Here is a 13,110-nt window from a genome sequence, read left to right as displayed (position 1 = left end):
TGAAAATTGAGACTCATTGAAATAAGAGTGCTTCTCAGATACACTCAGCTTATCAAATAATTTTCATTGATAACTTCGATCTGATTTTTAGCATAATTTCGATTCCATCTATTAATATTTTCTTGATCTTATAATATGAAGTCTCCAAGAAGATATTGAATGCTCTAAACGCAATTACCATACATGACTAGTGGGTTTGTATTGAATATTGATTGGGACTGAACAATCAAATATCAATAATTTGAGAGAGGAAAAAATCGAAGTTAAAAAACTGAAAAGTCAATACCATTAATCACAAGTAAAACAAACTATCTGACAATTTTTTGAATCCAATACTTTCACCTGACAAATGTGGGTTCACCAAGAGGTAGATTTTCTTTCAAGATTTCAATATGAGTCAAATGTTGACCCTTTTTCTGATTTGCCTCAATTTTTTGGAATGAAAAATTCGATTTGAAGATATTTCATGAATTATATGGAAACAACTTGAAGAAATGAAAGAGTCTCACAGGTTTCTCCATCGACAGTTTCCCTTGAACCAAATGAACCGTAAAAGTCGCTTTCGTTTTACTTATTTTCGTTTCCTTTTCTTTACACTTTTTTACTTTTTCATTTTTCATCCTCATCTTTGCTTTTCTTCTTCTTCTTCCTTCATCTTCAATGATTTGACATGTTATTCCCAGTGTAACATCTTACAGTTGCCAGTATTAGCTTTTGACATAAACAGTTACAGTTACTTGTGATTCTTCATTTTTGCCTCTTTTCATTTCATTGCTTCTCTCAAATCAATCTTTTATCTATCAAAATATATCACGGTCAATGATTATTTTTCAACCAAATATATTTGCATCAAAATAGATTGTGTATTCACTTTGAGTCAATTGGTGTGAAAATATTCACACAATAAATTGAAAATAAAAATTGAGCCAAACTAGAAGACGAGATACAATTCAAACTTTCTATTTGTTTCGCTCGCTATTGTTTTATTAAAAAACTCACATTGATTTAGTTTGTTGTTTATGCTAATATTTCGTTTAGAGTGTATTCAGTTTTATCCTGAACACTGAAAGAAGTCAGAAATTAATACCGATGGAGAAGTCGATACCACCTTGTATATTTACAGCAGAAAAGCTTAGACGAAATTTATACAAACATGAATCGTAGTAATGATTTCATCGACTGTCATCAACTGAGAGACGATCCGGAGGAACTGGCCAGGCGGTAAAAATTTATGAGGCGAAATTCGGTCGTGATAAGTATTACTGTAGCAAAATTATCGAGGGACACTGGCTGCTAGGGATGATTTCGGATTTCGATAAAGAATGACGATTACAGAATCAAAGTTTTGAAGTAAAATCATATTCGTTTATTTTATTATTCTTAGTTCTTAGTATCTAATTGATTAGCTGATAGCATGTTCATTCAACAAAGACATGGAAAATCATCGATAGTTTTCACCGAAAAGTTCCTGTAAAAGGAAATCCAAGGGGTAGCGCCATCCTCTTGATTTTCACTATTTATCTTCACAAAAAAATGTTGCTGTTCGATAGTTGAAACAAAATGAAAATAAAATAGAAAAATGAGTAATAAAATACAAAACTGAACAAATTAAATTTTATCGAATTGAAGCGAAAGTAAAAAGGCAAGATACATACTACGTGAACATTTCTCTTCAGGTTTACAATCACTATCGCGTCTGCATGACCTTAATGCCCAGTCTTCGTATTTTTGTGCAAGACTCAAAGATGAGGGAACCTGTAAAGGCAGAGTAGAATTAAGATATGATTTAAAAATTTAACAGCGTTTATCACAATTCACTAACTATTAATATTTCATCCCTTTAAGGGCTAACAATAGAATGCAAATAATTCACATTGATGAATAAGATACTCACTAGAATGCTCATCAAGATGAAAATAAGATACATAGAAATATATTTCATGATGACAATGTATACTGTACGTTGAATGTAACTTGTGTAAGAATTGTAACAACTGATAGCCAAATGATTCTGAATGCGCTTCATATACCCTTGTAGTCAATACTAAGTAAACAAATGATTCATAGTCACCAGCTAGCAACAAATAAAACATTCTAATTCAATACGAGACATTTAAGTTTCTTGTCAACCATAGAGTCATGCTATACAATGTCATTGATTTGCATATCTAAATAGTCAGAGTTTCTTTTTCCGTTAGTAATTAGTAGTAGTTGACGCGTTAGTAGACTTCTTTGTCTGATGGAATTTAAAATAAATAAATTCAATTATATCGAATTGAATTGAAATGTAAAAAGTCAAGATATATTCGATGAAATATTCCTCATGTGTATCAAGTATATGATCATGCAATTTAATGTCATTAATAGTATCAGACAAACGAGTCTAATAGACGCAGTGTTTAATCAGATTGATTTCTGACTATAATTGACAGTTTGACTCATGAAAATGGGTGGATAACCAGCATAAATAGTTGCTTAGACAAATGCCAGGTAACTTTGAAACTTGGAAACGGAAATTCTAACTATTCTGATATGTCTGATGCTTTTTAGCACTTTACTCTTTGCGTTTACAGTTACTTGTGATTCTTCATTTTTGCCTCTTTTCATTTCATTGCTTCTCTCAGATCAATCTTTTATCTATCAAAATATATCACGGTCAATGATTATTTTTCAACCAAATATATTTGCATCAAAATAGATTGTGTATTCACTTTGAGTCAATTGGTGTGAAAATGTTCACACAATAAATTGAAAATCAAAATTGAGCCAAACTATTAGAAGACGAGATACAATTCAAACTTCGTATTTGTCTCGTTCGTTATTGTTTTATTAAAAGACTCATATTGATTCAGTTTGTTTATGTTAATATTTTGTTTAGACTGTATTCAGTTTTATCGTGAACACTGAAATGCATTAGCGTATTGTTACATTAGTATCCTTGTTATAATTTGTCGATTACATGGTCTGTGTTGCTGATTTGCTGGATAAACCTAAATAAACAAAGTGTCGTTTAGCAATAGAGATGAATAAATGAGGGTAAAATATTCTAAAAATTATCGATAACTGCTTTTTGATACCAATATTATTAAATAACTTTTTTCGTGTTATTTCAAACTCTAATAACATTGAACAAATCATAAAATCAACTTTTATCCACTTAATGATTATGCTAGCGCCCTCTATTGAATAATTTATTAATCTGGAAAATTGACTATTTTCACTGGACAATCAGTTAACACTTGAGGAATTGAATAAAATGCAGGATAAAACTCATAAGGCAAATTTCGGTTTTGATAAGTGTGACCGTAGTAAAATTATCGAGGGACACTGGCTGCTAGGGATGATAGTGGAGAGATTCAATAAAGAATGAAGATGACAGTATCAAAGTTTCAAAGTAAAATCATATCGGTTTTATTTATTATTTTTAGATCTTAGTTTCTAATTGATTATTTTTAGCATGTTGATTCAACATAAACATGAAAAATCATCGACAGTTTTCGCTGAGAAGTTCCAGTAAAAGGTAATCGAAGCATAAAGCCATCCTTTTCATTGACCAGGTATTGCCAAACAAATACCAGATGGTTGCCCGATAGCTGAAAGAAAATGAATATAAAATAGAAAAATGAGTGAGAGAATACAATAAAAAACTGAATAAATTGAATTGCATCGAATTGAATCGCAATGTAAAAAGTCAAGATACATACGACGCAAGCATTTCTGAGGAAGAGTACAATTGTCATTGGTGGTGCAGAATGTGAAGTCTTTGAAAAGACCTTGTGCAAGACACAAAGATGGACAAACCTGCAAAGGCAAAGTAAAATTAAGCCATGATTTAAAAATTCAACAGCGTTTATCACATTTGGTTGCTATTAATATTTCATCCCTTTAAGGGCTAACAATAAAATGCAAATAATTCATATCAATGAAAAAGATACTCACTAGAATGCCCAACAAGATGAAAATAAGATACATAGAAATAGATTTCATGGTGACAATGTAAACTGTATGGTGAATGTAACTTATGTAAGAATTGTAACAATTGATAGCCGAATGATTCTGAATTAGCTTTATATACCCAAATGATTAATAGTCACCAGCTTGCAACAAATAAAGCATTCTCGATCTAAATTATACGAGACATTTAAGTTTTTGTTAATTATATAATCTCGCTATGCAATGTCATTGATTTGCATCAGACAAATCTAAATAGTTAGAGTTTCCTTTTCCTCTAGTAATCAGTAATTGACGCGTTATTAGACTTCTTTGTCTGATGGAATTTAAAATGAATAAATTCAATTATATCGAATTGAATTGCGATGTAAAAAGTCAAGATATTAATATATTCGATGAAATATTCCTCATGTGTATCAAATATACGATCATGCAATTTAATGTCATTGGCTTGTATCAGACAAACGAGTCTACTATACGCAGTGTTTGATCAGATTGATTTCTGACTAAAATTGATAGTTTGACTCATGAAAACGGCTGAATAACCAGCATAAATAGTTAATTAGACAAATAACTTTGAAACTCGGAAACGGAAATTCTAACTATTTAGATTTGTCTGGTGCTTTTTAGTACAGACTTTACAGTACTTTACTCTTTGCGTTTACAGTTACTTGTGATTCTTCATTTTTGCCTCTTTTCATTTCATTGCTTCTCTCAAATCAATCTTTTATCTATCAAAATATATCACGGTCAATGATTATTTTTCAACCAAATATATTTGCATCAAAATAGATTGTGTATTCACTTTGAGTCAATTGGTGTGAAAATGTTCACACAATAAATTGAAAATCAAAATTGAGCCAAACTATTAGAAGACGAGATACAATTCAAACTTCGTATTTGTCTCGTTCGTTATTGTTTTATTAAAAGACTCATATTGATTCAGTTTGTTTATGTTAATATTTTGTTTAGACTGTATTCAGTTTTATCGTGAACACTGAAATGCATTAATAAGTTGTGATAATTCATTAGCATCATAGATATGATTTGCCGATTACAGGGTTTGTGTCGTTGGTGACCCTAAGTAAAAAAGTGTCGTTTAGCATTAGCTTATGGAAATGAGGGTAAAATCTTCAAAAAATTATCGATAGCTACTAATTCGATACCAATATATATTTAATAACTTTTTTTCGTGTTATTTCCAACTCTAAACATTGAACATAAAAATGAAAAAATCAACTTTGATTCCCTTAATGACTATATTAGTGTCCTCTATTGAGTAATTTATAAACCTATGAAATTGAATATTTTTTTCCTCGAACTGTGAGGGGGATTCGGAGGCCTGGTGAGGTGGTAAAAATTATCGAGACAAAATTTGAACGTCATTATGAATTAAATTGAAATGTGAAAAGTCAAGAAACAGTACAATGTACATAATATTATAAATTATGAAATTAAAAAATCTGCTGTGAAAATAGCGATTAATCTATTTTACGAGCTAGCTCTGGTTTTTCATGTGTTTTGTTTTTAATTTTGAAGACTCTTTTTTTTGTTCTATTGAGATGGTTTTACCTCGAGTAATTAAATTAATTCATTCTTACAATGTGCCTCTTTACTGTCAATTACGGTCCGCATCAAGATCCTGGATTTACAAAGGAGGAAAAGGTATTGACAAGGGAAAAGGGTTTTCATTCACTTATACCTCTACACCAGATGATAAAAGACAAATACCACTCAGTCAAAAATTAATTCCTGAAGAGTTGGAGTCAATGAGACTAAAATATCCTGAATTTCTTCCTTCTACCAAGCCTGAACACCGAAATAAAATTAAAACTGTTTTAGGTGAGTATCAAAATCAATTGACATAAATAGAGATGAAAACTAGACATTGTTTTAATGCTAAATCTTTTGAAATTTTCTTTCACCTCTTTAATTATAGAGCATAATGATATGTTACAAAGAAGAAACAATATCGATATCCCGGAATTTTATGTGGGTTCAATTCTTGCTGTTACGGTCTCTGACCCTAATGCTGCTGGCAAAATATCTCGTTTTCTTGGTATCTGCATTTTTAGAGAAGGCACTGGCCTCAATTCATGTTTTACTTTAAGAAATATTGTCGATCGTGAGGGTATTGAAATTAGATATGATCTTTATAACCCAACTATTCGTAGTATCGAAGTGATAAAATTGGAGAAGCGATTAGACCAAGATTTAAGATACTTGAGAGATGCAGAACCTCAATATTCTACTTTTCCTTTGGATATGGAACCAGAATTGAGAAAAGAAGGTGCTCCAGTGCCAGTGAATCCAATCAAAGTTAAAATGCTTCCTCTACCTTGGTCTATAGATTGGTTCAAAATTCGATATCAACATCAAACTTATGGAATTGAGAAAATGCGTGGTGTTTGGGAATATTATTACAAACGTTCTGTTCATAACAGACATCACAACGAATATGAACAATTTGATTTAATGAAGGAGTATCGTTCTCATATACCAGAAGATGCCCAACTACCTATTTGGAACAAGCTTTCGGATTACGAAAAGTCAACAAGTGAAATTAAAAAGAAGGCTAGAAGAGCCAAAATGATAAAAAGATAGATATTGTAGAAATAGTGTGTATATTTATAAATTGTGTTTAAGTAAAAAATTTGAGTGACAAAATGCATTAATTGATCTCTTTACCAAATATACTTGCTCAGATTTTCTTTAATCACTGGAGATTGTAATAGTTTCAAATGATACTTGGATCGTTTTAAATTGTCAACAACTTTTAAAAGATCACCGTTAAAGTTGCTTGAAAAATATTCAAAATGGTCGTCATTCGTCAACAAGAAAAAAGCATTGTTTCACAAAAAATAAAGAAAGAATGATGATGACTGTTTGATTTATCCTCAACAGGTAAACCTCCATTAAGTGTAACTCGCAATGATACGTCGTCAGTCGAGTCGAACAAATCGCAGGCTTCTTTGTCTCTGAAATTGAAGTCATTTGGCGGAAACTTAAGATAGCACAGAACTTTAGTCATCGTAGTTGTTGAATTGGAAATATTTTCGAGACTAGGAAATACTGGCTTCATTAGTTAATGCTGGAGACGAGGATGGAAAAGATTCAACAGAAGGACTTTCGGCAATACTGGCTTTGGCAACTTCTTTATCATCAATAACAATAACACCATCCTGATTATCACCTTTAATAGAAGTCGCTATATCAATATTTCGGTTCATCTTGTAATCATTATTATTATTACCATTTTGCAGTTAAGGTTAACTTTCATTATATCACTGGAATGTTTGTTACTGTGTTTGTTTGAGGCAAGAGTAGGGTTATTAACAAAAGTACTGCTACTACTACCACCAATATAATTGATATTATTACAATTACTATTACTACTGTTTTTATCACCCGATGATGTTGAACTCGTCCGACCAGTTTGACTGATTGTACGAAGAGACTTTCCTGTCTTAGAGACAGTTCCTCGAACTATGTCGGCTAATGATCCATTGGAATTTGAATTTAAAGTAATTTTGATCACAGATTCACGATTGTCCGTATTATTACATTCACTTGATGGTGAAGTTGAACTATAAGAATGAGAAAACGTTATAATTAGAGTTAAATACTGTGTGAAAATACGTTTTCAGATACTTTTGGTAATACTTACGAGATGCCATTTGATGAACCTAACTTGGGAAAGTTGTGTGCGTCTGCTGGAGCATCTACTTCTGAGCTCGGAAGCGGAGGAAATGCCGATGATACAAGATCAAAGTCTTGAGCTTTTGGCATCTTTTTCCTCTCTGGACTGCGAGCATGCTTGTTTTCATTAACAGTCCGTGGGTTAAGTTTGCTACTTGAATTGACTGTTGTTATCTCAGATGATTTTGCTGTTGCTGATTGAATTGGTGATGCTACTGTAGTTGCTATTGTAGTTGTAATCGTTGTTGATGAAGATGCTACTGATGTTGATGATGCATTCGCTGATTGTGCTGATTGATTTACTTCATCTTTCTTCTCCTTTCTTATTGGTTTTGTTAAAGATCGGGCTGAAAGATTAGATTGAATAGCATTTGATGCAGTCAGAACTGACTCATTATTATTCAATCGACCAACAACAATCTCATGTTTACTTGAATCATTGAAATTTGAAGATGATTCGCGTGACTCAGTTCCTGTTGACAAAAGATGACAGTGTGAGAAAATTCAATTGACTTTCATAATGAAGGAAATACTCTTTTAAACTAAAACTTACTGGAAGAGTTTACTTTCTTTAATTGAATCTGAGTTGGAAGAGCCGCTGATAGATTATTTCTTTGATTATCATCACAATTATGTGATGAATTTGTCGACCATGGCTCTGTTGAAACTGAAGAAGAAAAGATTATTTTTAATATTAAAATGTCCTAAAATAAGGAAACTCAAACTCATTCATCAAAAATGACAAAAGAAACAGTAATTTTTTATCTTTACCTAAATTTTTGACTCTTTTATCACCGTTTTGATTGATTTTGATCGCAGATTCACGATTGTCCGTATTATTACATTCACTTGATGGTTAAGTTGAACTAAAAAATGAGAAAACGTAATAAATGGAGTCTAATAATCTGCGAAAATGCGTTTGTTAGATACTGTTGGTAATACTTACGAGATGTTAATTTTGGCATATTTAATTAAGGCACTTTTCACACTTTTAATTAATAGACTAACATGTAAACAATAGATATTAGCACCCTCTTTTATCTAGTTCATCAACCCTTTGATAGCCCGCTCGATTAAATTGTTTGAAAACATCCCTAAGTCCATGTATTGGTGATGCTACTGCAGTTGCATTGTAGTTGTAATCGTTGTTGATAAAGATGCTACTCTTGATGATGATGCATTCGCTGATTGTGCTGATTGATTTACTTCAGAGTTAAATAATCTGTATGAAAATGTGTTTGTTAAAGATTGTTGGTAAAACTTAGGAGATACCATTTGATTAGCTTGACTTCAGAAAGTTTTATGCATCTGTTGGAGCATCCGATTCATTCTCACATTGAAATGCTCTCATGGCCATACATTTAGAACAAGTTTATCACTGGGATAATTGATGTAGATTACATTGACCAAAATAAAATCAATGTGGCATTTGCGTTAATGATTTAATGCTCGAAACTCCCATTCAACTCGATTCAATAATAATCTTAAAAATCAGCATGTAAACATAAGTCAAGAAAAAGTATCGTGAAAGTTTTCAATTATCATTTCCTTATTTAATTTTTTAGATTTTTATCATTCCAAGATTGCTAAAAAACAAAAATTTGATTGAGAAACAATGAATAAAGGGGTAAAAGAATCAAAAAATCAAGTGTACACATGAAAAATGTTGGTGCAAGGATTAATTAGAAATAAATAAATAACATGATTGCTTTAGAATTGAGAATTGTTAATTGGTGTCGATTCTGTAACATTGCAGCTTCGATTAAAATCGCGTAATCTAATCACTTTGATGTAAATATATATGTAAATGTGTTTGTATATTTATAATAGTGTACAGATATTTTGAATGGACCATTGAATGATATTTTATATTAAATGAATATATATTTTCTCACTACCAGGAGGATAATATATATAAATATTTATATGAATATGGATTAATAAATATGATTATTGTATCTTTCTTTAAAGTTGTTTTTGTTCACAGAGTGCAAAGCAAGTTGAATTAAGTTATTTTGATGTGTATACTGTAAGTATTGAATACATATTTAAATTGTCCGATTTGTTAAATTGCAAAATTTTTCTAGTTTCTTCTAGTGGCTAAGTGAATGAGGAATAATAGGAGGACGTAACGACTGAATGGCTGCAGTCATGATAGGATAGCTAACCAAGGGAGTTGTTGAAGTACTGATAACGCTTGTTGACAGAGCAGCCATTGATGATACAGGAATTCCAGATTGAGAATTTAGAGTGGCAGCAAGGGCCGCCGGTATTTCTCCAGATCTTGAACTAGAGATGAGTTCAGGTTTGATAATTGGCGGTGGCCCGAGTGGAGGTGGTATTGACGCTGGTCCTGATTGAGGTGGGGTAGGTTGGTGGGCTGATTTGCCCATTGTACGTAGCTGAGCATTTTGTTCCAGTAGAAATTCATTTGTGGCCATCAAATCGGCCACTTGTTTTTTTAATTCATCAACACGACGTCGAAGTGCGCAATTTTCATCTTCTAAGAAACGGGAATTACTATACAGAGCTTGGTTGGGAAGTTGACTGGATTGCGAATAGGAAACTAAATTAGAAGTTGATTGAGTTAACGGTGGGAGAGATGTTTGTTTTGAAGTAAATTCAAAATCACTAATTGAGTGAACCTGGGAGAGACCGACATGTGAGGGCGCGCGTTGTGGTGACAAGGTAAATGGTTGAGTACCAAAACCAAGGGATGCATCATAAGCTCGCCTTTTAGGCTCAGGTGGGGCTAATCCAACTTGATATGATGTTGGCCCGTCCAACAAAACACCTGATGCATGGTGATTTCTGTCTAGAGACGGAGTTCTAATATGCTGGATAGCGTTAGCAGCATTAGCAGCTGCAGCATTGGTTCGTAACTCAAGATCATATTCAGCTTGAGAGATGTGACGAAATTTGCATCTCACACCTCGACGACAATCTCCTTTGAGGTTGTCTTTGCAGACAGGTATCGAGGTAGAAAAGGATGAAGCTACAGAGGAGGCAACGGAGGAAGCAACGGATGAGGCTAACGATGATGATAAAGATGAAGCAAGTGATGAAACAAGGGAAGAGGCGAGAGAAGAAGCTAAAGATGAATTAGAAACCAATCCATTTGTATCACAGACAGCTGATTTCAAATCAACTTGGTGCGATTGATTCAACGAATGAAACGAGCCAGATGACTGTTTATTGGACAATAGTTTCTCGATCAGATGAGAAGGTAGCTTGCCACTGATGCGATAAATTTCCTCTTCTTGTTTTGTACAATGAATAAAACGACAGTTCAACCGGCGACATTCTTTGTTTTGAAAATCATGACAAAATATTAAATCAACCTTTTTCCCCAATTCTTCAGCTTCAGTCCCTTCTGGATGTCGGTATCGACATCCATTACCTCGTCGGCAAACATTACGTAAGAAATCTCGACATACGTCAGAATTGAAATTGTTGTTTAGTGCGTTATTATTGTTATTATTAAACCCAGAACCTGGACCACCGTTTTTCAAATTAATAGAGCTACCATTGGAAGAGTTTAAGTTGTTCCCAGAATCTTGATGATGATATTGAGTTTGGTGATGATGATTATGATTGGGTCCCGATAATTGGTGTGGATGAAGGGAATCAGATGGAGGTCCATTTGATGACGATGAAGCATTGGCTGCTTTACTATTGAGAATTACATTGTTTTCATTACATGTATCCTTACATTCCTTGTCATCATTCATATTTACCCAGCATCACTGAAATCAGAACAGGTTTTGCTAGATTGGTAGAGGACTATATCTACCTTGCAAATTGAGAACAATAAATAAAATAAACAAAACTAGTAATTAAGGAAAATTGAAAAACAAAAAATGACAACAAAAATTAAAATAACATCTCTATTTGAAAGAGATGGAAGAAAGATAATAAGTAGATATCCAGAGGAATATAAGACTTTCTTAGTTTTCCTTCCTACTTTTTACCGAAAAATAGCTACAAAAGTTATTCTGACAGCAAACTAAAATATCTTTTAATTTCAAATTGAACTGAATTTTGTTGCAATTAAATGAAATAATAGTGATAACTGGTACCATTTTGCTTAAATAAGCTCTAAATTCAGAAAACAAAGTTCAGAGTGATTTACGAGGCAAAATGTGATCTTCATTACGAATTAAATTGAAATGTGAAAAGTCAAGAAACAATACAATGTAAATAATAGTATAAATGATGCAATTAAAAAATCTGCTGTTAAAATAGCGATTAATCTATTTTAAGAGCTAGCAATGGTTTTTCATGTGTTTTGTTTTTAATTTTGAAGACTCTTTTTTTGTTCTGTTGAGATGGTTTTACCTCGAGTAATTAAATTAATTCATTCTTACAATGTGCCGCTTCAATGTCAATTGCGAACATCTAGGTCCTGGATTCACAAGAAAGAAATTTTTGACAAAGGAAAAGGATTTCCATGCAATTATACCTCTACATCAGAGGTTAAAAGACAAATACCATCTAGTCAAAAGTTAATTCAGGAAGATTTAATGTCAATTAGACTAAAATATCCTGAATTTCTCCCTTCAACTAAGCCTGAACATCGACATAAAATTAAAACTGTTTTAGGTGAGTATCAAAATCAATTGACATAAATAGAGATAAAAGCTAGACATTGTTTTAATGATAAATCTTTTGAAATTTTCTTTCATCTTTTTAATTATAGAGCATAACGATATGTTAAAGAGAAAAACCAATATGGATATTCCAGAATTTTATGTTGGTTCAATTCTTGCTGTTACAGTTTCTGATGTCAATGCTGCTGGTAAAATATCTCGTTTTCTTGGTATCTGCATTTTTAGAGAAGGCACTGGCCTCAATTCATGTTTTACTTTAAGAAATATTGTCGACCGTGAGGGTATCGAAATTAGATATGATCTTTATAACCCAACTATACAAAATATCGAAGTGATAAAATTGGAGAAGCGTCTAGATGCAGATTTAAGATATTTGAGAGATGCAGAACCTCAATATTCTACTTTTCCTTTGGATATGGAACCAGAATTGAGAAAAGAAGGTGCTCCGGTGCCAGTGAATCCAATCAAAGTTAAAATGCTTCCTCTACCTTGGTCTATAGATTGGTTCAAAATTCGATATCAACATCAAACTTATGGAATCGAGAAAATGCTTGGTGTTTGGGAATATTATTACAAACGTTCTGTTCATAACAGACATCACAACGAATATGAACAATTTGATTTAATGAAGGAGTATCGTTCTCATATACCAGAAGATGCCCAACTACCTATTTGGAACAAGCTTTTCGATTACGAAAAGTCGACAAGTGACATGAAAAAGAAGGCTAGAAGAGCCAAAATGATAAGAAGATGAATATTGTAGAAACCATGTGTACATTTGTAAATTAATTATGCACTAACTAAAATATCTTCAAATTTCAAATTGAACTGAATTCTGTTGCAATTTAAT

At 32.4% G+C, this 13,110-nt stretch overlaps 4 protein-coding genes and 2 long non-coding RNA genes across 6 annotated transcripts; 2 read left to right on the top strand and 4 right to left on the bottom strand.

The window, feature by feature from the left end:
• Positions 1 to 1,343: 1,343 nt before the first annotated feature.
• On the bottom strand, positions 1,344 to 1,988 carry LOC149093949 (uncharacterized). Its single transcript, XR_016198241.1, has 3 exons — positions 1,895 to 1,988; positions 1,656 to 1,755; positions 1,344 to 1,539 (listed from the first exon to the last, which is right to left on the bottom strand). It is a non-coding gene; the product is annotated as an uncharacterized LOC149093949 (long non-coding RNA).
• Positions 1,989 to 3,387: 1,399 nt separating this feature from the next.
• On the bottom strand, positions 3,388 to 4,033 carry LOC149093948 (uncharacterized). Its single transcript, XR_016198240.1, has 3 exons — positions 3,940 to 4,033; positions 3,705 to 3,801; positions 3,388 to 3,593 (listed from the first exon to the last, which is right to left on the bottom strand). It is a non-coding gene; the product is annotated as an uncharacterized LOC149093948 (long non-coding RNA).
• Positions 4,034 to 5,455: 1,422 nt separating this feature from the next.
• LOC107363673 (large ribosomal subunit protein bL19m) lies at positions 5,456 to 6,618 on the top strand. Its single transcript, XM_015930940.3, has 2 exons — positions 5,456 to 5,793; positions 5,891 to 6,618. Exons 1-2 carry the CDS (start codon positions 5,466 to 5,468, stop codon positions 6,553 to 6,555), a joined length of 993 nt encoding a protein of 330 aa, XP_015786426.1. The 5' UTR covers positions 5,456 to 5,465; the 3' UTR covers positions 6,556 to 6,618.
• A 284-nt stretch (positions 6,619 to 6,902) lies between these two features.
• LOC112539456 (uncharacterized) lies at positions 6,903 to 9,011 on the bottom strand. Its single transcript, XM_089267400.1, has 6 exons — positions 8,986 to 9,011; positions 8,422 to 8,498; positions 8,204 to 8,317; positions 7,619 to 8,123; positions 7,205 to 7,538; positions 6,903 to 7,144 (listed from the first exon to the last, which is right to left on the bottom strand). The coding sequence occupies exons 1-6, from the start codon at positions 9,009 to 9,011 to the stop codon at positions 7,037 to 7,039; spliced, it is 1,164 nt and encodes a 387-aa protein (XP_089123526.1). The 3' UTR covers positions 6,903 to 7,036.
• Positions 9,012 to 9,181: 170 nt separating this feature from the next.
• Positions 9,182 to 11,611, bottom strand: LOC107363663 (uncharacterized). The gene has a single exon (XM_015930928.3). It carries the CDS (start codon positions 11,379 to 11,381, stop codon positions 9,744 to 9,746), a length of 1,638 nt encoding a protein of 545 aa, XP_015786414.1. The 5' UTR covers positions 11,382 to 11,611; the 3' UTR covers positions 9,182 to 9,743.
• A 333-nt stretch (positions 11,612 to 11,944) lies between these two features.
• On the top strand, positions 11,945 to 13,088 carry LOC107363681 (large ribosomal subunit protein bL19m). The gene is made up of 2 exons (XM_015930951.3): positions 11,945 to 12,252; positions 12,350 to 13,088. The coding sequence occupies exons 1-2, from the start codon at positions 11,979 to 11,981 to the stop codon at positions 13,012 to 13,014; spliced, it is 939 nt and encodes a 312-aa protein (XP_015786437.1). The 5' UTR covers positions 11,945 to 11,978; the 3' UTR covers positions 13,015 to 13,088.
• The last annotated feature ends 22 nt before the right edge of the window (positions 13,089 to 13,110 follow it).

The sequence above is a fragment of the Tetranychus urticae genome, chromosome 2, assembly GCF_039701765.1.
Source record: "Tetranychus urticae isolate SD_2017Ah chromosome 2, NJAU_TeUrti_SD_1.0, whole genome shotgun sequence".
Classification (NCBI taxonomy): Eukaryota; Metazoa; Arthropoda; class Arachnida; order Trombidiformes; family Tetranychidae; genus Tetranychus; species Tetranychus urticae.
This window is presented reverse-complemented; position numbering and strand designations above follow the sequence as displayed.